This window comes from Lepidochelys olivacea (genome assembly GCF_965140295.1).
Source record: "Lepidochelys olivacea isolate rLepOli2 genome assembly, chromosome: 17".
Lineage (NCBI taxonomy): Eukaryota > Metazoa > Chordata > Testudines > Cheloniidae > Lepidochelys > Lepidochelys olivacea.
Window position 1 is genome coordinate 9,649,224 of NC_140427.1, and position 23,053 is coordinate 9,672,276.

A 23,053-nucleotide genomic window follows, 5' to 3' on the forward strand; every position below is an offset into this window, starting at 1 on the left:
TCTCACTTCAAGCTTTAATTTTTTTTTCTTCAGTTTATAGCTCCCACGGGTTTGGAGAAAGCTTGGAAATAGGGCCCGAAGGTACCCAAGAGGATTAAAAACCAGAAGGCAAATAAGATTTTTTTTTTTTTTTTAAATCGTGTTGTGGTGTTTTTAGAAGACAGTCTCGTGATTTTTGGAGCCTGGCACGTGCTGTTTTGAAAAAAGTTTGGGGTTCGCAATACCACGAATGTTCTAACCGTGGGTAAGCCAAGCATGTATGTCATGTAGACGAGCATTCTGCCTGGGTGAGGGGGTTCCCTAAACTCGGTGGGGCCCAATTCTGCTCCCGCTGAAGTCCAGGGGCTCAACCACACAGATCTCTTTGCAAGCTTGAGTCAGTAACGTGTTACACACTCAAATCTAGTCCACAAGCACAGAGTATTCTCACTATAAAGGCATAATTTATTATAACACAGTGTCGGTCAAATGGGAATACAGAATTTAAAACATACAAAGTGCTTATGTATTTTTGAGCCTCGTTGACATGTTCTCTATAACAGCAGCAAGATGTATCCGAGTGCCATCCTATGAAGCAGGATTTGCAACTTCTTCGTTTGCAGGCAACAAATATTTCAACTTTAGAATGATTATATTACTTCATGTGAACTTTGCTACAAATAGAAAAGCATGACCAGCATTTAAAAGCAACGCAGCCGTCAAGTGATTTCCATTTAAAGGGGTATTATATACACTGTAAAACAAATCCATATAAATACATACACACACACACACAATCCATTGCACAAAAATATTATTCTAAATCACTTAAAAAAATCTATATTTCCCTTGTGAGCAGATCTTCTTCTGTATTTAAATAAAAACTACAGGCATTTATCCTCTCCTAAGGTGCATTAAAAAATAAGTTGCACTTGAACTATGATCAAGGTTATAATAAAATAGACATTAAAAAGAAGTCACAAATAAATAGTAATAAAGGCTTAATTACATTAAAAAGTCACCTTTTCCTTAAGGCTAAACTTTTGAGGGTCAAATTCTGCCAGCAAATGTATGTACGTGCCTTGACATGCATTGGAAGGAGAATTTGACCCCTTGCTGTTTGAAAATGATCACATACGTTCAAATGCTGGCTAAAACATTAACTGTTGAGTGGTTCTTGGGCTGGTGGGTTTCAAAGCGCTTGCATTTCTCTTGCCCTCGTGTGGAACCATAGCCCCGAATATGTCCTCATGGTATCGCTTTTGGCTCTGTAAAAATCAGAGACACAGAACAAAAACATCAGTCTGGCTTCCCATTATTTAACAAACTGGCTGCTCGTTTTTCAGTTCGTTTGGGTTTGTTCTACTGACTAGTGATGGTGAACTTTTGGTGATGAGAAAAAAATCCTACAAGCTCAAGGATAAGCTGAACGTTGTAACTCTTGTCACTTTGCACCATTCCAACAGCACAAGGCAGCCCCCAGAGCAGGTCTAGTGTCTGTGTGCAGTGTTCGTTCCCTTCTCAAATTCACTGCCCGTCCCCTTTGGGCCAACAGAGCCTGACAATGTTGAGGTTCGGGTCATGTTGCAAAGCCACTTTATAGCTATTCATGGGCAAATCCTGCCCCTTTGGCTGTCCAGGGTCAAAGTGGGGCAGGATATTGCAAATCAGTTTAGGGGTAGAATACTGTAATCTATACATGCACCCTGAGCATTCTCAACAGGTACCTTATATAAATTGAAATAAATCACCCGGCCTTGCATTCTAATTCAGAATGTCTGACAAATTTACGTACACAAATTTGTTTGCTATAATTGTTGCCCTTTCCATTGCATCTCGATAACTACACTGAAGTCTAGTTTAACTCACGCAGGACTCTTTAGCTTCAACCCTGACGGTGGTGAGCATGCACATCTGGCTTCTACACCTACCTTCAGCTGGAAGATGTAGTCTTCAGCCTGTTCCTCCGTCAGCTTCAATTTCTTTGTGAACATCTCCTTCAAGGTCTGGGAGACGTCCCTGGCCATGCGCACGTCCCCGCAGACATACAAATGCCCTTCATCTTCATGTAAGGCTTGGTGCACTTCTGCCTGCAGCTTGCTTTGAAGAATGTCTTGAACGTAGACCTTAAGGAGGGAGGGGAGAGGGGGGAAAAAGTCAAATAAGGTCCACTTAATGCTGTCTGAGATCATGGGTGATCTAGATTTGGAGTAGACTTACACAACCCCATCATGCCATGTTAAGGCTCTGACTCCTTCAGTCCAGTCAAACTATAGTCTGCCCAAGAGCAGAGGGGAGAAATGGCTTTAAGCCACCTTTTATACTACCCTGATCTTGAGGCTGGGCCAGTCCCTTACATAAGTTAGAGCAGCCTGAAGGCTGCTCTAATTTACACCAGCTGTCCACAGCCCCAGTAAACCATTCAGCTAGCTGGGGATTGTCAGGGCATAGGGACATGCCAGGCACGCGCTCCTATAGCCGCAGTTGGAGAGAGGGTTGCTTAGGTGCCACAGGTTGCCACCCAATGATTCTGCTCAGCAGGGGGAATTCCCAGAGTGCCTGCTCTGCTGTCTTTCTGGCTGCACCATTTCAGAGACAAATGGCAAAATAATGAGAGCTGGGGTCAACATCTTCCCCAACAGGTACAATGTGCAGGTCTGAACTTGTCTGGGGCATTTAGGGCTGGGGTTTTGAACAAGTTTTAGCTTCACAGACAGTTTTCCATCTGAAGCTTGAATTTGGATACGCCTGTTCTCTTCCTTCTACAGGGCAATAATGTAAAGCTTAGATAGATACACTTTGCTCCTATTGAAGTCAAGGGCAAGATTGGCTCCATTCCTTTGAAGAAAATGGCATTCTTCACTCAGGCACGAGACATAGAAACAAAATATTGAACCCTTTCAAAGGAAAACTTTAAACAGTGCTCAAGCCTTAGCTTGGGGCAGGAGGGGATCTGTATCCCCCTTTCTAGAGGGCAGAGGAATGAAGCTTACTTTAGCTTGGCTGGGTTGCCGGGAGTAGGCTGTGTAGACCTCTTTCAGCACTCCTTTTCTTTTCATTTCTTGAGTTTCTTCTCTGTAGAGATGATCCATGTCTGACTGCCGGCAGCCAAACAACAATGTCATGCCGCTGCCTTTAATTCCTGAAACCAACATTGGAAAGTTAGCCCAATTACCTGCAATTACAATGGCAACAGAGGGCCCCGTTGTCTCAGCAGCTAGTCATGCAAGGACAGGAGCCTCTTTTCCAACCAGCTTTTACCACTGTGTATGTATGAAAGAGCGAGCGAGCGAGGTTCTGCTTTAAGCATCTGCAGCATCATTTAACAGTACAAAATGTCACTGGCAGAAGCTCAACTTGTCTTTATAAGACCAGGCAGGAACACCGCAAAATTCCGGTTGCTTGTTGAAAAGGGTTGTAAGATCACAAAGAACCTTCTCTCTATGCTACAAGCCCCTGTGAAAGAGGCAGAAATGTTTGTGGTCTGCTCTCTGCTATCAGGCATCCCAAAGAGGGTGGGAAGGAGGCAGGGGTATTGGTTATTGGTTGTGTGTGTTTTTTAACGTGAAATCCTTCTCAAAGCTCTTCCTGGGTTGGTGATGTCTGCAGTGTTCCTTGCTCAGGGCTACCACTTCCAAGCACACATTTTTACAGCATTTGTACATTTTTCCCCCTTCCCCCCACCCGCATCACGCTCTTTCACGTCCACCCACAGCGCCCCGCATTGCTGAGTTATGAGGATGAATTCCATGCGGCTTGTATGTCAAGTTAGTGAAAACAGCATCATGCAATTGACATTTCTGGATGAATGGCGTCCCTGGGGGGACAGGGCTCCTCCTGGGGGTAATTCCCACTGTACCTTTCTTTTCTAAGTCATAGAGACGCTGCTGCCAGAAGCTTCTGAATGGAGCAATTCCTGTCCCGGGGCCGATCAGAATGCAGGGCTTGGCGGGGTCCTTCGGAAGCCGGAATCCACTGGCACTGATGTCAATAAAATGCGAGAATGTGGTTAGGAAAACCATCATATGGGGTAAATCCATTCCTACCAAGCTCCCTGAATAATGCTTACCAATTATCTATCGCTAGTGGCCTGAATTTCCACTCTGTTACACTGAAATCAACAGCGTTACACCAGAGTAAATCTGGTGTTTAGAGCGTGGAGAATCAGGCTCTCTATTTTCAAGGCATGGTGAAAAGGCTAATCCTGCCCAGTCCCCTCTGATGTAGGGAAGTGTTATTACCCCTGTTTTGTGGAAGCACACGCATAGGGTCAAGTCACAAAGTGTTGGATGAGGGGTAAAAACTCAGGAGTGTTTGGCCTCCTGATCAATCCATTAGACCATGTTGCCTTGCAATAAGTATGGATATTATTAGAGATTGTTATAACGAAGCTGAACTAAGTACTGATATTTTCCCATTGGCGTGGTACAGGACATGTACACTCACCTGCGCACAAAGCATGGGACTGTCTCCTGGAGAGCTATCGTATTCAACCATGTGCTGCAAACACCATGGTGCAGAGGACCTTGACCATCTAACAGGAGGAAGGGAAAATGCATCTATGAATCCTCCAAAAAAAACCAAAACCAAACCATCAAGTACTTTTTGTAGAAGTTGAACTGATATAAAAACAAATTGGTGTGTAAATAAATTGGTGTCTACTAACTGAAAACCAAAGATTAGCTGCAGGATATTACCAGTCCAACAGTAATGTTCCCTATTTAGACCGCAAATTTTCATTATCCATTTATATTCTGCATGTATCGACTGAGAGCAGCAGTACAGTATACACTCTTAGCTAAAATGGTATGTTTTATACTGTATGGTGGACCCAGTTTACTTAATCATTGTGCCACCTAAATTGCATTGAACCAAAGAATAAATGTAAGTAACAATTACCCCTTGTCCGGTAGTTGACCACTGCAACTGTCAAATGGATCTCTCTGGGCGTCATGTCCCGTGAGGAGCTAATGGAATAGTACCGGGGTTTCAGCAAAGGCAGCTGAGTCAGTAAAAAAGACGTGGAGACTTGGGTGGAAGGAAACTCTTTCAGTACCTCCAAAATGGTGGGGCTGTTGAAAAACTTCCACTTGTTGTACTCCTCTAAACTCTGAAAGCCAAACACAGCCACAAATGTGAAAAAGGAGCTTTGAGTCTCATTGGGGTTAGGAGCAGGGATATTGGAAAGGTCACTTATGGAATAAGTTTCAGGCTTGCTTGCTAAGCTAGTGAAGCTAGTAAGATTGCTTGCTAAGCTTCAGATAAAAGGAGACTCCCTCAAACCTTAGTCCGCTTTAGAACGCGACTTAGACTGAGTTGTTTGAAAATGTTGGGATTTGTTTTATTTAACGTCTGGAATTAGAAGCTCTGAAATACGTCCCAGAGGTTGTTTTCGCTGACTGGGCCTGGATGTGGAAGTAGAAGGGGGAGCCTGTTTTTGTTTTTTTTCCCAGCCCTATCTTGCCAGACATCCATATGCTCTGATCCTGAAAGCTATTGAGCCGCTGTTGAACTCAACAGACGCTCATCTGGACCTTGAACTTTCAGCTGGTTATTTCCATGTTGAAGATTCATAAATCCCTTCTCTTTGCTTTACCAAACTGTCTGCCAGCACTCTTGGATAACACCTTCCACTTGATGACTTCAAAATCCTTAACTGAATTAATTCTCACCACCCCGCTGGGGGACAAGGAAGTAGTAGTGTTATACTCTTTCAACAGAGGCCCAAACAGGCTACGTGACCTGTCCAGAATCACTCAGGAAATCTCATACCGTGGGAAGTCTTTCATACAGTATTTCCTGATTCCCACTCCTGGGCTTTAGCCATAAGATCATCCTTCCTATTATCAAGGATGGTCTTGGAATAATGCAGCTTACACAGCAAATGGAAAACAGCTATTCTTCATTATTACATGCATTTCTATAGCCTTCATCACAGCAGTGGAGGGGCATAAGTCAAGTCCAAACACTCACATGACATAAGACTTCCAGTCTGTGTTTGTCTCCTTCCTCTGTTGCCAGCCGGGAGAGTTTTTTTAGCAGATGTTGGGAGGGTGGTGTAGTGACATCAAGGAAATACATCAGGGCTTGGGAAAGTGTACAGGGTGGAATTTTCTTGTCACTTGTCCAGTAGCCACCTGGAAATGTAAGGAACACTTGAGAACACTTTCCAAGGAGTCTGTCAGCTGGAAGTGCTGTGCAGATCTCAATGTAGCTGAAAGGAGACTGCACGCAGTGAACCATGTATCACATCTAGAACATAGACCTCAGTTGAGAGGAATGTCTACTAAGGAAACAAACCTAGTGAAAGATAATATTGTAGGTGATCAACGCCAAAAGCTATGGGATAGCAGTGCAAGGTGTTCCTAGAGGAATTTGCTTGTTAAAGGCTGTAATGACACTAAGCTGATTTACACCAGCTGAGGATCTGCCCTTCTGTATATGCACTGAATCACAGAAGATGATAGAACATTCCTTTTAAACAAAGGGAACTGTTTAAACAACTGCCTCCCTGCAAAAAGGCTATCATTTAGCAAGCTTCTGCAACAGAGCAGGGAGAGACATGGAAACCTCTTTTAGGAGACTGATTATATGTTATGTAGTAATGAACACCCTGTATCAATTAGCGTAATTACAGTCACTAGCCAGGTTCTGATCTCCATTACTGTGTCAATCCAGGATCACTCCATTAGCCCTCGTGACGTTACTGTGGATTTTCTTCACTGTGACTGAAATCAGAACCTAGCATCAAAGAATAACTAAAAATTAGGAGTTTACAGAGTAAAACCCTTAGCAGCAACCACTTCTTGCCTAAGAACCGACTCTTCTGTTTTCTGAAGACAACAGAAGAACCCAATGAATACATATTTTGATTTAATGCATTTCGGTGAACTTTTTTGCTTTAAAAGAAAACTCTTGCGGTGGTTTATGGAAAATATCTGTAAAACATCCATTGCCCTGGAGTTGCAGTACAGCCAACTTACCATCATTGCAGGTTTCCAGTCTGATGGTCTGATCAGTTGGTGGTGCATCCTTAACGTGCTCAATGATGCCACTGACTAATTCTGGCTGGTTGCCTGGAAAAATCCCGACATGTTCTCCCGGCAGATAGTGCACTTCCTGATTAGTCTCACAGGAAAGCTTAAGTAGGATGGTAACACGACTGAAATATAAGAAGATGAGATCTGATGAATCATGGTTATGTTGACAGGATTTCCCTCTGACAGTGCAGAATAATACACTTTCAAAGTGGCAGTCGGCGAGGGTTAATTGGTGTTAATTTATGGAGACTTCTTCAAACCACTGTCTGGTTAAGCCAAGCGTCTTAATCAAAATGAGAGAGGTCTTCAAGATCTGCTGATCAGCATGCAGGAACCCAAATAGATGAGCCACTGGAAAGGTCATGCTGTACCAGTGAAGGCTGAATGGTTTGCCTCGCTAAGCCAGATGGCTTCCTGTACGAAGACTGTATTTAGAATGAAGAAGAAAGGGGCTTATTTGAGGATACTGGGAAGTCTTTTATGGATTCTATTTCTAACACGGATATTGTTGTTGGAAATGCCTATAACTCGTCCTTTTCAGCTTGTTTGTGCATTGTTATGGCTCAATTTGCATGACAGTAAGATTACAAACAAGTTATTCGAGTTTTTGGTTTCAGAGTAGCAGCCGTGTTAGTCTGTATTCGCAAAAAGAAAAGGAGGTCTTGTGGCACCTTAGAGACTAACAAATTTATTTGAGCATAAGCTTGAAATGAGCTGTAGCTCACGAAAACTTATGCTCAAATAAATTTGTTAGTCTCTAAGGTGCCACACGTACTCCTTTTCTTTATTTGAGTTATGGTTTTTTTCCATTCCTTTTTCGCAAAGGGGACACTTTTCTGAATTAACTAGCAATTCACATTGGATTTGGTGAATTCATCAGAGAAAAGGTTTCTGTCAGATTCCACGTTTAGTGTCAAAATGCTTTGTGGTGTTTGCCTGTTTAGAGTAATGGTGTGAAATTCAAATCTCCTTCTCAAACACCTACAAGGTCAGCCATGCTTGGATCTCAGGATTTTTTTAAACTTCTAGCAACAACAATTATTAAAATACCTAAAAGATCTAGGTGCCATACCTGGATTTTAAACTTTGCAGATTCTGCCTGAACTTGAGCGTCATGGGAATCACATCTTTTGCATGTATGTTTCCAAGTGCTGTGGGGGGGGGAGGGGAAAGAGGCCACAGTTAATCTAAGTTTTATTGATTCAATTTATTTTAGATGTCGTCATGTAATTGTGGAAAAGACCTGAGCTGCTTTTGACCCAGGGCACCTCCAGCTTTTTTAGTAGTTAATTGCCCTACGATAAATGCTATGGTGAGGAGCAAGTATGAGAACCTATATAGACAACCGTATTTAGAGAACACACTGCACCGCTGTTTGTGCTCATTCTATGACAGAAAATCGTTCAATCTTTGGCCTTTCTGCTGAGGCTGACAACATGGCTTCCAGCTGAGGTGTTTTTTGTGATGTCTTATCGAACTTAAAATAAGAGACCGTGTATTATCCCATCTAAATCAGGGCCTTGCTGCTTCTACCAACTTGGTGGAACATCAGATCTATCATCCTGCATTGTCAGAGCTGATCTCATTCCTACATCATAGAATATCAGGGTTGGAAGGGACCTCAGGAGATCATCTTGTCCAACCCCCTGCTCAAAGCAGAACCAATCCTCAATTTTTGCCCCAGATTGCTAAATGGCCCCCTCAAGGATTGAACTCACAATCCTGAGTTTAGCAGGCCAATGCTCAAACCACTGAGCTATCCCACCCCCCACAATTCCTCCTTAAAACCTGAGCATGTGAGATGCAGAATAGGTACAGAGAGAGAAAGAGAAGGTACCTTTACTCAAGTCCAAAGGCTGGGAGTCATATGCTATCCTGTAATTCTTGGGATTCCAGGTTTCATTTGAGGTGTACACCTTGGGTAACTGAATATTGTTTTTTCCACGGATGTCAAAAGTCTCACAGGCAGTCTTTTTTTAAAAAATAAAAAAAAATAAATCTTCAGATTATTCATGTTAAAACTTGCCATTTTTAGTTTTCGCTGATAATATTGTGCAGCATCTACCTCAAACAATACAAATTATTAATAATAATAATAATAATCATAGTAATTATATCAAGTAGAGTGCCTGGACCAGATTTTGATTTCACTTATTCCGAATGTGAATAGATTTCTTCACTGACTTTAATGGGGTTACTGCCAATCTACACCAGTCTAATAGAGATAGGATCTGGTTAGAAAAACTGTTAGGGCTGATTTCTGCCCCCCTGTGTAGCCTTCCACACAAGTAGTCCCATTGAAATGGAACTATACGCAAGGTGGCAGAACTGGGCTCTTGGAAATAAGACAGTGTCCCAAATCACTCCTGAACTTCGGGGAGTTAAAAATCCAAACCTAGATGTAGATCCTTCACTCTTGCAAATGGTTCCTGTCATTATAATGAACTGAACCAAAACCCTGGATCCAAAGCGACATCCCCAACATGTTGTGGAATTGAAATCCAGATCTGAAGTGGGCAGTTGGGTCCCATCATTAATGGTAGCTGTGTGTTGTATGTAGCTCTTACCCCCCAAGTTTCTTTACAGGGGCAATTTAGCTGGTGGAGAGCCAGGAAAAAAATAGATGCAGCTGGGACAGCTGTTGTATACCGTAGTTACCTTGAATGCATTAACTGCCCAGGTGCGAAAGGCTTCTTCCTGCCCATTAAGTTCGTCCCCTTCTCCTGTTTGGGTGAGCGGAGAGGCGCCTAGCTGTGCAAGCTTTTGGTCAATGGCATGAGCGAAGGCACAAAACTCTGGATACATGGTTGACCCCAGGCCAAATACAGCATATCTGCAGAAAGAGACATAGATGAGTCTTGGAGGGATCAAGTTAGTGCTCCTCCTTGAACAGCATGATCAATTAAAGGCAATAGATATGATCAGATGCAAATTAGAGGCTTTATTACCTGAATTTTTTGCTCAGCTGTTTCAGAGTGAACAGGGCATTCTTCAGTTTCTGTATAAAATAAATAAAATGTTTCATGTTGCACAAATACTTTTATTTTACATTATCTATAGGGTAAGGTCAGATCCAAAGATCTCCCCATTGGGTTTGATGGGCTTTGGATCAGACTCTAACACAGATTTCTCTGTTAAATTTACCTTTCCGTTGCCTGGAGAGTCACCATTTCCAAAAGTGCTGGTCACCACTAGAAGGAGGGTTTCTTTTTCCAGGTCACTGAGCTTGTACTCATCCATGCAGAGGACCTGGAAGAGACCAAGTGCATAAGATATTGCTATGGGGCAAAAATGAGGACCAGCTTTCGAGAGCTACGGTCTTTTCAGGTCACTGCTGACCCAACCTGGGCGGTAGCATGAGCTAGCATACAGGGCAGTGGCCATGAGTTCTGTTAATTGCTCTGCCACTGCGTGACTTTGCTCAAGTCACTTCACCTCTCATTTTACCACCGCATGTCTGTCTTTTCTAGTTCGACTGTGAGGCCTAGATCCTTTGAAATCAATGGAAGTTAGGTACCTTTGGAGATCTGGGCCTGAGTTCTCAGGGAAGGGACTCTGTGTTTGTACCTGTCTAGCATCTAGAAATACGGGGCCCCACTCTCAGCTGTGTCCTCTGAGCTGTACATATAGTAATAAATCCTCACTATGGATTGAGTGAGCAATCAGCAGCAATGACCTGGTTGACCTACAGCAGCAATGACCTGGTTGAAGGTGAAGTGTGAAGCTTCACTAAGTTAGCATAGAGCCCTCTGACGCAGGTAGGAACCGATGCAATAAATGTCGTACTCTACTGTGAGAATTTGTCACTTATCCGAATTGCATGACTTCAGGTGTTAGATAGGAATTTGTGCTGCAGTTGTAGTATCAGGATATTTCACTGACTGATGCCATTAAATGGGTGTCAAAGAGGATGGAAAATAGTGTTTCCTATTGCAACAATAGTCTGTGACTAACAAAGAATGAGTTGCAAGGTACACCAAAAATACACTCTGGCCAGAGCTTGCATTCCTTGGCTATTCAAAATGTCCAGGGAATGTTTGTGACATCTTGTAGACGCTGGTAGTGCTGAGTCTTCTAACTCTTGTTCTCCAGTGGGTAAAGATTTCTCTCCTTGCTGCATAGAGGTGCAAGGGAGGTTTCAGGGAAAAGGACAGACTCTTACCTTGGTATTGAAGGCGCAATTGAACAAGGCGCACAGGTTGTTGGCCAGTGTCTCAGATTTCCCAGTCTCGGTTGCATAGATCACTGTTGCCTTGGTCCTGGCTGCCATCGTTTTCCGCACCAATGCAGCTGCAAAGAACGCAGCCCTGGGAAAAGTCATATGCAGCTTGTCATTTATTCACCAAAACATTCTGACCTGATTTACAAAAATACAGGGAAAGGCTGACTTGGAGGATGGCCTGGGGCATTCTCCAGGGGAGTATATTTGAGATTGGCCTAAACAAACATTTCAGATGTGAACAGTATCAAATTGTGGGTAGTCTGGGTCCAGACCCAAGTGATTCAATTGCCCCTGATTGCTGTAATGAGACAAACCAAAAACCTGGAAGTGGAGTGCCTCTACCCTAACTTTGGGATGGGATAGATTGGCTCTTCATGGTTCAATCCCATATAATATTTAAGATTTTTATCTGGGAACCTTACTTTGCCAAAACTCTGAACTTGATCTCCCTTTTCTTTGGCCTGCGTTTCTCATCGTGCCAGACATGTGTTTTCCAAGCCTCCACCTGGAAAAAGACATAAGATACAGGTCTGAGATCTTAAAAGAATATGTACACAATTTCTTTGACGCCGATCAAGTCGTCCCTTGAAACAGTCAGATTACTTTGGGAATCTACATCTAGGGTCCATTCTGCAAATCCAAGCCTGCTCCCATCCACTTCACAAATGCAGGGTCAGCCTCTCTGTTGTGTCCAACTGCATTTTAATGACCATTTGGGAGTATACCGCTAATGATATTTCTTAACAGAAACTGCTGGCCTTATTTCCCTTCCCCCCACCCCCCAACATTAGAAACCCTGCGATTACGGTATGTCGCCATGAGCTAATTTTACTTCACAGGCACCACGACTGGCAGTTAGTGCGAATGACAGTGTTTTTAGTTCAGGCAGCACATTGCCTGCTTACTTATTTGCATTATCGTTGTGTGTAGGAGCCCCAGCCATAGACCAGAACCCCGTGGTGTGAAGTGCTGTATGACCCCTGGACAGGATGGACCTCTTGTGCTGTGTTTTTTTTAAGTTGTCTGCTGAGATCATTCGGTGGCCCTTACCTGGTAATAGTAGAAAGGTGTGAGGACATAGTTCAGCATCTCCTGGTGAAACACTGGGGTAATGCTGCCTGATATCGGAGGCACGAGCCAGACCCAGTCGGCTGGGCACCCTCCTCGAAGGCGGTACTCGTTCTGCATGTACTTCATGAAAGACTCCGCCGCGGAGTGGTGATCCATGATGGTGACGTTTTGTTTCTAAAAGAGTTGGGTAGAGAAGTCCATAAGCTGATTGTGCCCCATGTCATGGAGCTTCACAAATAGGTGCAATAACATCTAAGGGGTTTATATCGTGTCCATCACAGTGGTTCCCAAGTGGGCTTTATGGTACCTTCTGCTTTTCTCCCTGCACTGGTTATATATAGAAGGCTTTTTCCGGGTGGAATACATACTAAGGGGACCTCATGCCTTACTCAGAAGCATCCAGCGCTAACAGTCATTTGAGACTGGCACTGTACTAGATGGACCCTTGACTTGCTCAGCTGCAGCGCGCTTTATAGTCCCGAAGATCACCGTTTTCCCCCCCTGCGGTTTATCGCCCCAGCATCGGGCGAGCAAGTTAAACAATGCCTCTGATTCATTTGCCCACCCTTTGACTTGTTTTGGCTTCAACAAGTGTCCTTGGAAACCAAGCTGTTAATCAAATGGTGCTTTTTAGCACCTAACTAGGAAGTTAGATTGCGATGATTGAACCTTTTCCACAACATCCCACCCCATCCCGTTTTTAACTGGCAGCCAGGGGAAGAATGGCTGCCACATACACACTGCTGAAAATAAAGGGCCTAGTGTAAATCAGGAGCAATTACACTGGAGTCCGATTGCTGTAAACCTGTTGCAAGGGAGAGGAGAATCAGGCCCAGGGTGTGTGTTGTCTCTTCGTATATCTGTCACTGACTTACTTGGAAACTATGAAGCACGGCCACGTTAACCTCTATCACCGCTCGATCTTTCCATAATGAGGAAAGTTTGTTGGTTTCCAGACCCATCCTTCTCCCTACTTCCTACATGTGGGAAAAAAAAGAGGAAAAAACAAATTTAATCCTCAGGACAAAAATCTGGGTCAAAATTTGGGAGTGGTGCGGGGGGAGGGGGGAAGGGTTAGATATGGGGGAGGGGGTTTCTCACTGGGTTATATGGTATGAAAGGGGAGCTGTCCCCTATTATTATTTGTATTGTTGTTGCATCTGGATGCTCCAGGCATGTGCTAGGAACCCAATGTGCTAGGTGTTGTGCAAAGACAGCCCCTACCCCAAAGAGCTTACAGTATTAAAGAAACAACCACCCCTTCACATGCGACACTAATAACATGAGTGTAGTAAAGCAGAAAGAGTTTTTAATTTGCCTTTGCCATTAACGACTCTTTCCTAATCACCACTAGTTCTCCCACCATTGCTGCTCCCAATGGAGCTGAACTAGCAACAGTGAGATGGTTAAGAAAGCACTTGGTTGAGACAAGGCCCCAGAGTCCTGCCCCAACCTGCACAGGGCTCAGTGTAAAACCTGGTGCTCTCCCTGGCCTCTTCTACGCAGATTCACTAAAAACCCTCTCGACAGTTACCTGCAGGATATTGTAGCGCTGTACGTCACAGAAGTCTCGCACGCCTATCTCCGTCCCCATGTACCAGCCATTAAAGGGGCAAGCTGTAAATTCCAGGCCCCCCACTTCAAGCAGCATATTGGCGACCGCTGGCAGCGCGTACCACTTCAAATCGAGTTCCTTAAACCATTCATACCTTTTTTAAAGAAACATTTTGAACCGTTAGTTAAGAACCCTCCCCTGTGGTCTCCTTCTGAGCACAACCCATGCCAATCAGGGAATAGATAGGAACAATCCTGTCTGTAACTCAGCAGTGCAGCACAGGGTTGCAAAAGTTCACAAATTTTTCACTAGCCATGTGAAAATCAAGAATTCCTTGCTGAGGAAACTGGTGCATAACCTCAAAGAATGTTTGAGCTCTTTGCAGTCTCTTCACAAAATAAACAAGACAAGAAAAATAAGAGAGAGAGAAACTGACTAAATTATTTGCTCATCGCTAATCACTACAAGCTATTTGGCAAATGCTATAGTAGGTAACACAGTACAGGACTTCTGCAAAGAGAGCAAGAGGGTAGAGCAGGAAATGAAACCTACAATAACCAGATCTTCTGCTGGTGTAAATCAGCATAACTCCACTGAAGGCAACAGAGTAACATTCATTTATAACAACTGAGGAGCTGGCCCTATATAATGGCCCCTCTCATGAGTCGCCAGCAGGGTTTCAACCTTCAACCCCAAAGCACAGACCTGTACCACTAGATTTTAAGGAATAAGTCTATTAGCTGGTAGCCTTTGTAGGTAGACTGCTGTCCTCAATGAGCTGCTTGGGCCCTGATTCAGCAGAGCACTTAAGCACCTGCTTGACCTGGAGTCACTTCAGTAGGACTTCTTGCATGTTTGATATTAAGGCCCCAATTCAGGCCAGTCCTTAACTTTCATGGGCATAAGTTCCATTCACTTGAGTTGGACATGACTTTAATGCAACATAAGCATGTGCTCATGTCCCGACTAACAGTGCTTTCTTGAATCAGGATGCAAGTGCTTTGCTGAACAGTGTTAGTCTTGCTTAAATGCTTGGGTGAATCAGGGGCTTGTTGAGGGCAAGAAGACCCATACCCTACAAGTGTATTACAATAGCACTCAACTGCACGCTTTTTAAAAGCAATGTACTTTTGACTGACTATGACTAAAACAGAGAAGAGAACTCCCAAATACTTCCTGCAAAAATGCTATTATCCTACATTCGTTTCAATGTAACGTAGCTGCCTTAACATACATTTTTATCTCTTGGGTTAATTCAACATAATTTCACCTGAACAAAGAACTAATAAAGGAACCTGCCACAGGTCACAAGCTAATAAACTGGGCCTAACAATAGCTTAGTAGTCAAGGTATGGCACAGATACGATTATCTAAATCCAGCATGCTTACTTTGGATGTTCCATTGACACTTCAAGGACAAGTTCTGGCGGCAGTTCAAATATTTCTGGGTCTTGGCCGTTTGCTTGGAGAATCAGTGGAATGACATCAAAGCGGCCATATTTGGGCTTCCACCCAAGCTCGATGCACAACTGTAAGTGAAGAAAGTGGGTTTTGTTTTGTTTTTTTTTCCATGGGTTTGAAGACAAAAACATGTTAACTCTTTACATGCTGTCTAATGTTAAAAACTACCTTCCCCCATCCCAATAAAGCCATGCTGTGTTTGAGTAGGGCTCCACTGTATGCCCAGATTGAGGGGTACTACATAAATTGCCTCACCCCAGAGGTAGGCCTAGGAGGCAGCGTGCCTTAGAGACAACCTTGCTCTGGAATGGATGGAGTAATTTACTGCAGGACTATAATAGCAATAAATTGCAGGCCCCCCCGCAATGCTAGGTAAGATGTGCTGGTTGGTGCATTGGAGCCAAGGCTCCACCCATTCCTTTCGCCCACCCGCATTCCTCCCTCCTGCTCCAGAAAGGTACAGAACAAAAAGCTGTATGAAATGAAGTCTTCCATTGACCTTAATGGGAGTTTGATCAGATCTGTGGAGTATTTTTGACCAATTGAATATAGAGGGCCACATAACAAGGTACCTACATCAATCAGATAGATGAATATCTAAAATCTGTTAGATGAGCTAGATAAGTGGGATGGTGAGTTCTGTTTCAACACTTACCTGTGTAAACTCCACAGTAGCTGGGTCTCCCAAGATGGAGCCATCTGGCATTTGGTACCCAGCATATCGGATGAGCTGGCTGTTCCACAAACGGAAATCATGTTTCCCATCAGTCCTCTGAGGGAAGACAGTGATGGCCGATCTACCCAGAGAGATTAACTCCCATTAAAACACAGCAAGTCATATGCTTCTGGATTATTTTTTAAAATTATTCCTGCTAATTTACATTTTGTAAACAAATTAAAAACCCAGCAAAAACCCCTCGTTTTCCAGGGACTGTGCAACTTACAAACCTTCAAGAAATGATGATACAGGATAAAGGAGGGAATTAAGGCTGGAGACGGGGGGACCAAAACTTCTAGACACTCCAGAGTTTTTGGGGTGGTGGTGGGGATTCTGAATGTAAACCCAGATCTGGATCCAAAGACTCGTGTTTGGAATACCAATGTTGGAATAAAAAAGCACATACCTGATGTTTCCATTGTTTGTGGCGTATTCAAGATGACGACAGATATGTTCAAACATTTCCTTGGCTGTAGTACAGTTACGTGCATCAAACACCTATATGTTCCCAGAAGAAATACAGGAAAAAATTGATTTAGGAATGATGATTTAGAATTATTTTTCTAATGAAGTTCATTATCCTAATTTAAGGTTAAGGTGCAATGGTTTAGATTAGTATCTGGATACAGGATTTCACTTTTATCTCATCTAAGAAGAGTTCATCTTCATCTTTGCTATGTGGACCCAATAAACGTATTTGTGCTTTGCTGTAATGTACAGGAGATGCATTTCCTCCTGTTGCTTAGCAGATTTTTAATGTGTTTTGAACCATACACAATTATTTGATTTGTCTCTGGAATGAGGAACCAGTTTGTATTGTCTGAAATACAGGCCGTATCCTCAGCTGGTGTAACTTGGCGTAAGTCTGTTGAAGTCAATGTCACTATGCTGATTTACAGAAGCTGCTGATCTGCCCCTAGATTTCTATAATCAGTAACTCACCTGTAGGTTGGACCATTGTATTCTCCCAATGCATCTCGGAGCATTTCTCCATGCCAGTTTGGTTGCAAAAATGAGTTCATCTTTTGTCAGCTGGTAGGTTCCTGTTTTTTCTATCTCTTCGGTTACTGATTGCATTCGCTGCTGGTGTTCTTCTGGTTGTGGCCTGTAGAATAGGAAAAATCATCAAGAGAAACAATGAGCTATGCTTTAGGCAGAACTACTTTCATTCACAAAGGTGATTGCAGAAATATCCTCTAGTCACTATGTTGTGGGTCAAGAGGGTGGATGGGTGTAATTGAGGACAGAATTTAAGCTCTCTGATTATAAGGGGCTCCTCCATGAAGCAGAGGATTTAGACAGATGGGGTTTGCTTTTGCCACAGAATACAGACACAGGCATAGGATTTTCTTAGGCACCTGTGCAAATTGTCATTCGGCACAAATGGATGTTGCAAGAGAATATCCATAGATGGGCTGGCCTCAAGGTTCGATACTTGGAAATGAAAGCGATCTACCCAAAATACACCATCAACGGTGAAAATATTTGCCACCTCTCACAGGCATCAACAAGCCTGTGGCCTAGAGGAAACTGCCACTGTGCGTCCCATCGCACCTCTTCCCAAAGTCCCATATTTCTCTATTGTTACAATTGACGACTTAGTATTTTTAAGCAATGGAAAGAAAAGGCTTATCTAAGCGCAGGGCATGAGTGTGGAGGGAGACAGGGCCACTGCTATAACAACTGAGGTCAGATCATAATAGTTCCTTCTGGCCTCCAAATCTCTGAGCTGTCCTTGTTGCGTGTGAATGGCAAATTAATTAACTTATTCAGGAGCAAACAGTACTGGAAATGCAAAGTGTAATGTTTTAACCTTGGTGCAGCTCAGTCCTCTGAGCACTCAGCTCCCATCTCCATGATACTTAATACGTTAATGGAAGCTGCCTCTTTCTGCCTAGCTTCCCATGTTAACTTGTTTAGGAAGATATGGACTTTCCAGGTTTGTATGTTAAAATCCATGAAAGCACTGGAAATCTATGGGTGGGAAAAAATCCTGCATTGGCAGAAGGATGGTGGAGGTGGCCTAATGGATACCTGTCCTCTCTGAGTTCTAATATTTTAATACAAAAGTGTTTCTTTTGAGCAAAGTGTGTCGAAAACTCCACACCAAAGAGGAGGTGCTGGGTAGTTCTCTTGGCCTGAGACGCTAACCTCTCAAATTCTTTAGGTTGATAACACAGAAAATGAAGACACAATATTGGGGAAATATTTATCGTGGCACAGACAAACTGGTTTGCTGGCTGATAAATAGGATGAAAATAGCCTGCAGAGTCTGAAAGCACATGTTGAATTTCACCAGGATGAAAGATCAAGGGCAGTGCGTGAGAAGTGTAAATCAGTGTGATCAAAGAGCCAAGTTTCTGACCATGAAAGCTGTTTGTACCTGAGACTGGGGTTTTCAGAAGGGCTCAGGTCTCAGAAATGGAACCAGATTTTACCAGGAGCATTGAGCCGCTTTGAAAATCTGGACACTGAGCTCTTCTGAAAATGTGGCCTTAAAACTCCTAGGGCTGATCTCCTTCTCACGTGCCAATGTGGGTCCATTGACTTCAGTGGCGTTACTTATGCTGGTGTGATGAGACAGGAATCAGTACCGTAGATTGAGTTCAGCATCTGACAGTGGGTTCAACTCCCCTTTGATGTAAATGACACCAGGGCTAAATTTGGCCCATACTTGTGTGTTTGTGCTGCTGGTGTGGGAATTTGTCATCGGTAACAAATGTACATTTTACTGCATTATTAGTTGACAAAGATTGTGATTCTGAAAACATTTATGCATGTATCAGCTTTACTCCCCTGAGTAATCCCATTGATTTCAATGGGATTACTCATGGGAGTTAAGGTAAGCATGTGCGTAAGTGTTTGCTGCATCTGGATCAAACACAAGACCAGAGTCAAACTGGGTCAATGACCCGACAAGGAAAGTGCAACTAAGATGCAATGATGCCAGGAATTTCTGAAAGTGCTTGTTTCTAGCCATGCAATTAAGCAATTGGAAGTTGTTTGGTGTTATGAGATTTCATAATCCCTTGATTACTACAAAGAGTAATTTCTTCTTATAAAGTCACCATGAAAGCAGAACTTTAGCAGACATAAAAGTGCCGTGTGGGCAGCACAAAAAGAGGAAAGGAAGCAGCTATAAAATGAGCTGCAAATCAGTGTCTCCTTTCATAAAAGTTAATGTGGGCCAATTTAAAATAACTAGTGTGTTAAACTCAAGAGCATCTGCATCACTGAAGTAGCTAACTAGGAGACCTAGTGCATGATCCTGTAAAGTGCTGAGTAAGCCCTGGATGTGCTGAGCAGCTTTAATTCCCATTGGCTTCAGGAGTTGCTCAGTATCTTATAGGATCAAACTTTTATTTACTAATTCCTAAGGCCTGGAAATGGTGGCACTTGAGATGGACTCAAATGTTCCAGCGTTTCCCACATGTTCACCCAAAGTGGTGAAATCACCCTCCCTTCTCCATTTTGAGAACTATAGGATACAGCCATCTTTTATGATGCTAGGAAATTCCCCTGAGCATGCTCAGTAAGCCTGATAGGGAGAGAATGAGAAGACTCTGCCACGCTGAATGGCAGCAAGTTGCCTAGAAGGCCAGTAACTTTACAAGAAGCCCTAAACTATGGGAAATGCTGACATAACATGTACCGCCCTTGAGCAAAGGGTGCCAGAACACAGAGAGAGGGCATTTAAAACGCCAAACTAAAAGCCGTATCCGCATTATAAGGCTGGTCTCAATGGGCGTTACTCCACTCTAGCGCTGTATTAGCTTTCCTTGCTAAGAAACCAGACGTGGAGAGACTTGTTTATACATGGATGTTTATGGACGGATGGTAACACTGTTTTTAAAAAGAGCCTTCTCTACGTTGCCTATTGATGCATTCGCCTCAGGAGGGTTAAGACAGTTAAAACCAGATTGCACAAAGCACTCAATAAAGTCCATTCTTATATTCACTGAGGAGGGTGGAGACTTACAGGTAATAGTACCTACCATTTCAGCATATTATTAGTACAACTAACTCACTAAGAGCACATAATTCTTGTCCCTTTCTTTGACCGGATGGTGTGTGGTAGGGCAGTTCGCAGCTCACGATGAAAGAATACTAAGAGGCATTCACATCCCATAGATGGAGCAATTAATTCAAGAATGAAGTTAAAATGGCCTTACTCTTTAAGTGAATTGTAGTATTGATTGATGAATTCTATCGCCTGGGGTAAAATCTCTTCCGGTGGGACTGGACTGTCTCTTGGGCCTTTCACCAAGCCTTTGGGGTTCATGAGTGCTCCTTGGCAGGCCTTGGCCTTGCAGTTGAGAACCTGCAAAGACGGAAATGTTAAAAACAATAATGGCACCCCACCAGGGAAAGTTGTCCGTTAAAGTTTCATGGTCTTACCTCCTTTGCTGTCTGGTGCAATGTGTCGTTAAAGCTGTTTCCATTTCCCCAGTTTTTAACTTTTAAATGTCTCGGACACCCAGATATTTGGCTCATGGGTTGGATGCCGTTCTGCGGAGGTTTCTGAGCAAAGAGAAAAAGAAAATACAAATAATCTTTGAATTCATCATGTAACATTAAACCATTGGACTAAATTTATCCCTGGTGTATTTGCCAATCGACAGAGTTTCATCAGGGAAGACTGGGATTTCTCAATGTGTGTTAATTGTGGTGGTCCAAGGGAAACAATGAACTGGATGGTCTTAGAAATAAGACACGCTTGTAAATAAAGGCTTGGACTTTCAAAGGAGACTAAGGGAGTCAGGCACTCAAATCCCACTGGAATAGGAGGTGGGTATCTAACTCCCTAAGGCACACAAAAGTTTTGGGTTGCACAAAATGAACAATTTGGTGACACTGACATGAATTCACAAAATATTTTGGTGTCACTGAATCTGGTGGTTCCCTCCCCTCCCCGGGGAGGTGGGGGGGACAAAAAAATTTCAGCTGAAAAATTTCACTCAGCTGTCACTGCGACCCCTTAGCATCCAGTACCAAAGTTAGAACTAGATTGTCTTCTCTCACTGACCTCTCCTGCAGTTATGGTGCGCGGCATCTCGTCCTGCTTGTTGCTCAGATCATTTAGCTGGGCGGCTTCTTCTTTTGCAAAGCTTTGAAATGAATAAGCAGAATCTGATTTAGTACAAGAGGCTTAGTTTTTAACCCATTGCCATTTACTCGTGGGGTGAGTAGGCACACAGTGTCTGAAAACAATCCCGACTCAATAAGCCATGTGTTGTCAACTCAAGGGAACTGGAAACAGGTAGCAGGTTGTGGCCACCATTTCCATATTGCTGTGTCCTAGAGTATGAAAGGCTGAGAACCACTACTATAAACTAAACAAAGGAAATGCATCAAGAAGCTACCACTGTGAACTAGTCATAAGAAACAGACAAAGAGAAGGAAAATGTTGAGAAGATCTGTTTTCTCTAGGGAATAGCTGCATGAAGCTTTCAAATAGGCCCAACCTCGCGGCGGGCACGTTAAGCAAATGGCTTTCTTTCTTATGCAGGAAATGAAGGAAGTCCATGCAAAAGGCCTGACTTTTGAACTCTGTTCTTCCTTTGTCATGTGGATGCAAGGTTTGAGAAGACAAGAGCTAGCCTGACAATCCTGGAGCAAAAGAGTCCGCTATTGACTGGCAGTGATGGCCTTTAGATAAATGTCCATCTTAGGGCCAGATGGTGTGTCCTTTGCTCTGACTGGTGAGCGGTGACTCCCGTGGGAGTCAGGTTCAGGATTCTTTATTTCTGATGTAAATAACTTTCACTGATAATAGTGAAAAATGTGGAGCCAGGGAAGGGGGTAGACACCAAACTTTGGAACGTAGGCACCAAAATGGGTGAAATCCTTTGAAATGAGGGACAGTTGAGAAGCGTGCAACCTTATTTTATACACCGTCTTTCGTGCAAACTGTATCCCAAAATGCTTTACAGAGGTAATACAATTACAAGGTTAATAAATAACTTGGCCGAAGTCCACAACACACACGTATGTGGATCTAGCCATCCATAGCATGCACCATTATATACTTTATAGAAAACAGAGACAATTAAAAAGAGAAATATGAAAGTTTAAGGCAGGATGTTCTATGTCACAGTGATGTGAGTATGTCTCACAAGGGAAAACTAAAATTTACCTCACCTAGGTCACTTGGCTGCAACTGACACGCAGGAACAGTTATCCCTCAAACTTTGTCCTTTAAAATGATTGCTTTGGCAATTCTTTACTTGTACCTCTGAAACCTCATGGTGCTTTCCCAGGATCTTTTCTTCTTAAAGGAGGGAGAGTGTAGGAAAGCAGTAAGGGTCAAATTGAGAGGAGAGAAATCTTACCCGTGAACTTTCAGGACAGCTTTTTCCACATTATTGTTTATATCCTCCTTGGGGGACGCTTTCCGACCGGTTTGGGGCTTCAATAGGAACTGCCAAGGGCACATCATTTTCGGTCTTTTTAATTAGCCTGCTGTTTCCAAGCCCTGAAGTCCTAGTTTAGGTGATGAGGGGTTTCGGCTATGGAAGGAAATAAAAGGAGGTTATACACGGTGCTTGAATTGTAATGAATGCTGGGACTCGAGCAACTTTTTTTATATTCATAACTGATGCACCAAGGCCAGAGGGACCAGGGCTATGAACTGCCAAGCCTAGAGAACTGCTCAGCCCTGGCAAGATCCTGGCACAAATTAAGCACTGGTTATACAGTGCTCAAGGAGGCACCTCCCTCTTCAATCAGATGAGGGAATGCCACAGATTTATGGACCTGCTGTAATTAATAGCCTATGATTGAAAGCTGAACTGCTACTAAGGCCCTGACTCGGCAAAAACCCTAGGACTCCCTAGGTCAGTGCTTTGCTAAATCAGGGCCCAAATTCTGTAGTAAATACACACCAAATAAAGGAGGGGTTCTCCATGCCAATCAGAAGCTGTAGACATGTTTTATTTTACACCTGCTGCCTATTCCTAGGACACCACAGATAAAACACATATTTGCAGTGAGGTTCCAAAATGCTC

The 23,053-nt window shown here is 43.3% G+C and overlaps 1 protein-coding gene across 1 annotated transcript; it reads right to left on the reverse strand.

Annotated features, from left to right (window-relative positions):
• Positions 1–1,021: 1,021 nt before the first annotated feature.
• Positions 1,022–22,485, reverse strand: NOS2 (nitric oxide synthase 2; the record flags this gene model as incomplete). Its single annotated transcript, XM_084651185.1, has 26 exons — positions 1,022–1,247; positions 1,911–2,105; positions 2,973–3,121; positions 3,839–3,960; positions 4,426–4,513; positions 4,879–5,089; positions 5,953–6,116; positions 6,963–7,141; positions 8,092–8,170; positions 8,857–8,989; positions 9,678–9,852; positions 9,968–10,017; positions 10,164–10,268; positions 11,182–11,326; positions 11,664–11,746; positions 12,292–12,486; positions 13,188–13,289; positions 13,847–14,021; positions 15,257–15,396; positions 15,984–16,125; positions 16,453–16,544; positions 16,989–17,151; positions 20,219–20,367; positions 20,445–20,567; positions 21,073–21,154; positions 22,379–22,485. 26 exons carry the CDS (start codon positions 22,483–22,485, stop codon positions 1,131–1,133), a joined length of 3,465 nt encoding a protein of 1,154 aa, XP_084507311.1. The 3' UTR covers positions 1,022–1,130.
• Positions 22,486–23,053: the final 568 nt, after the last annotated feature.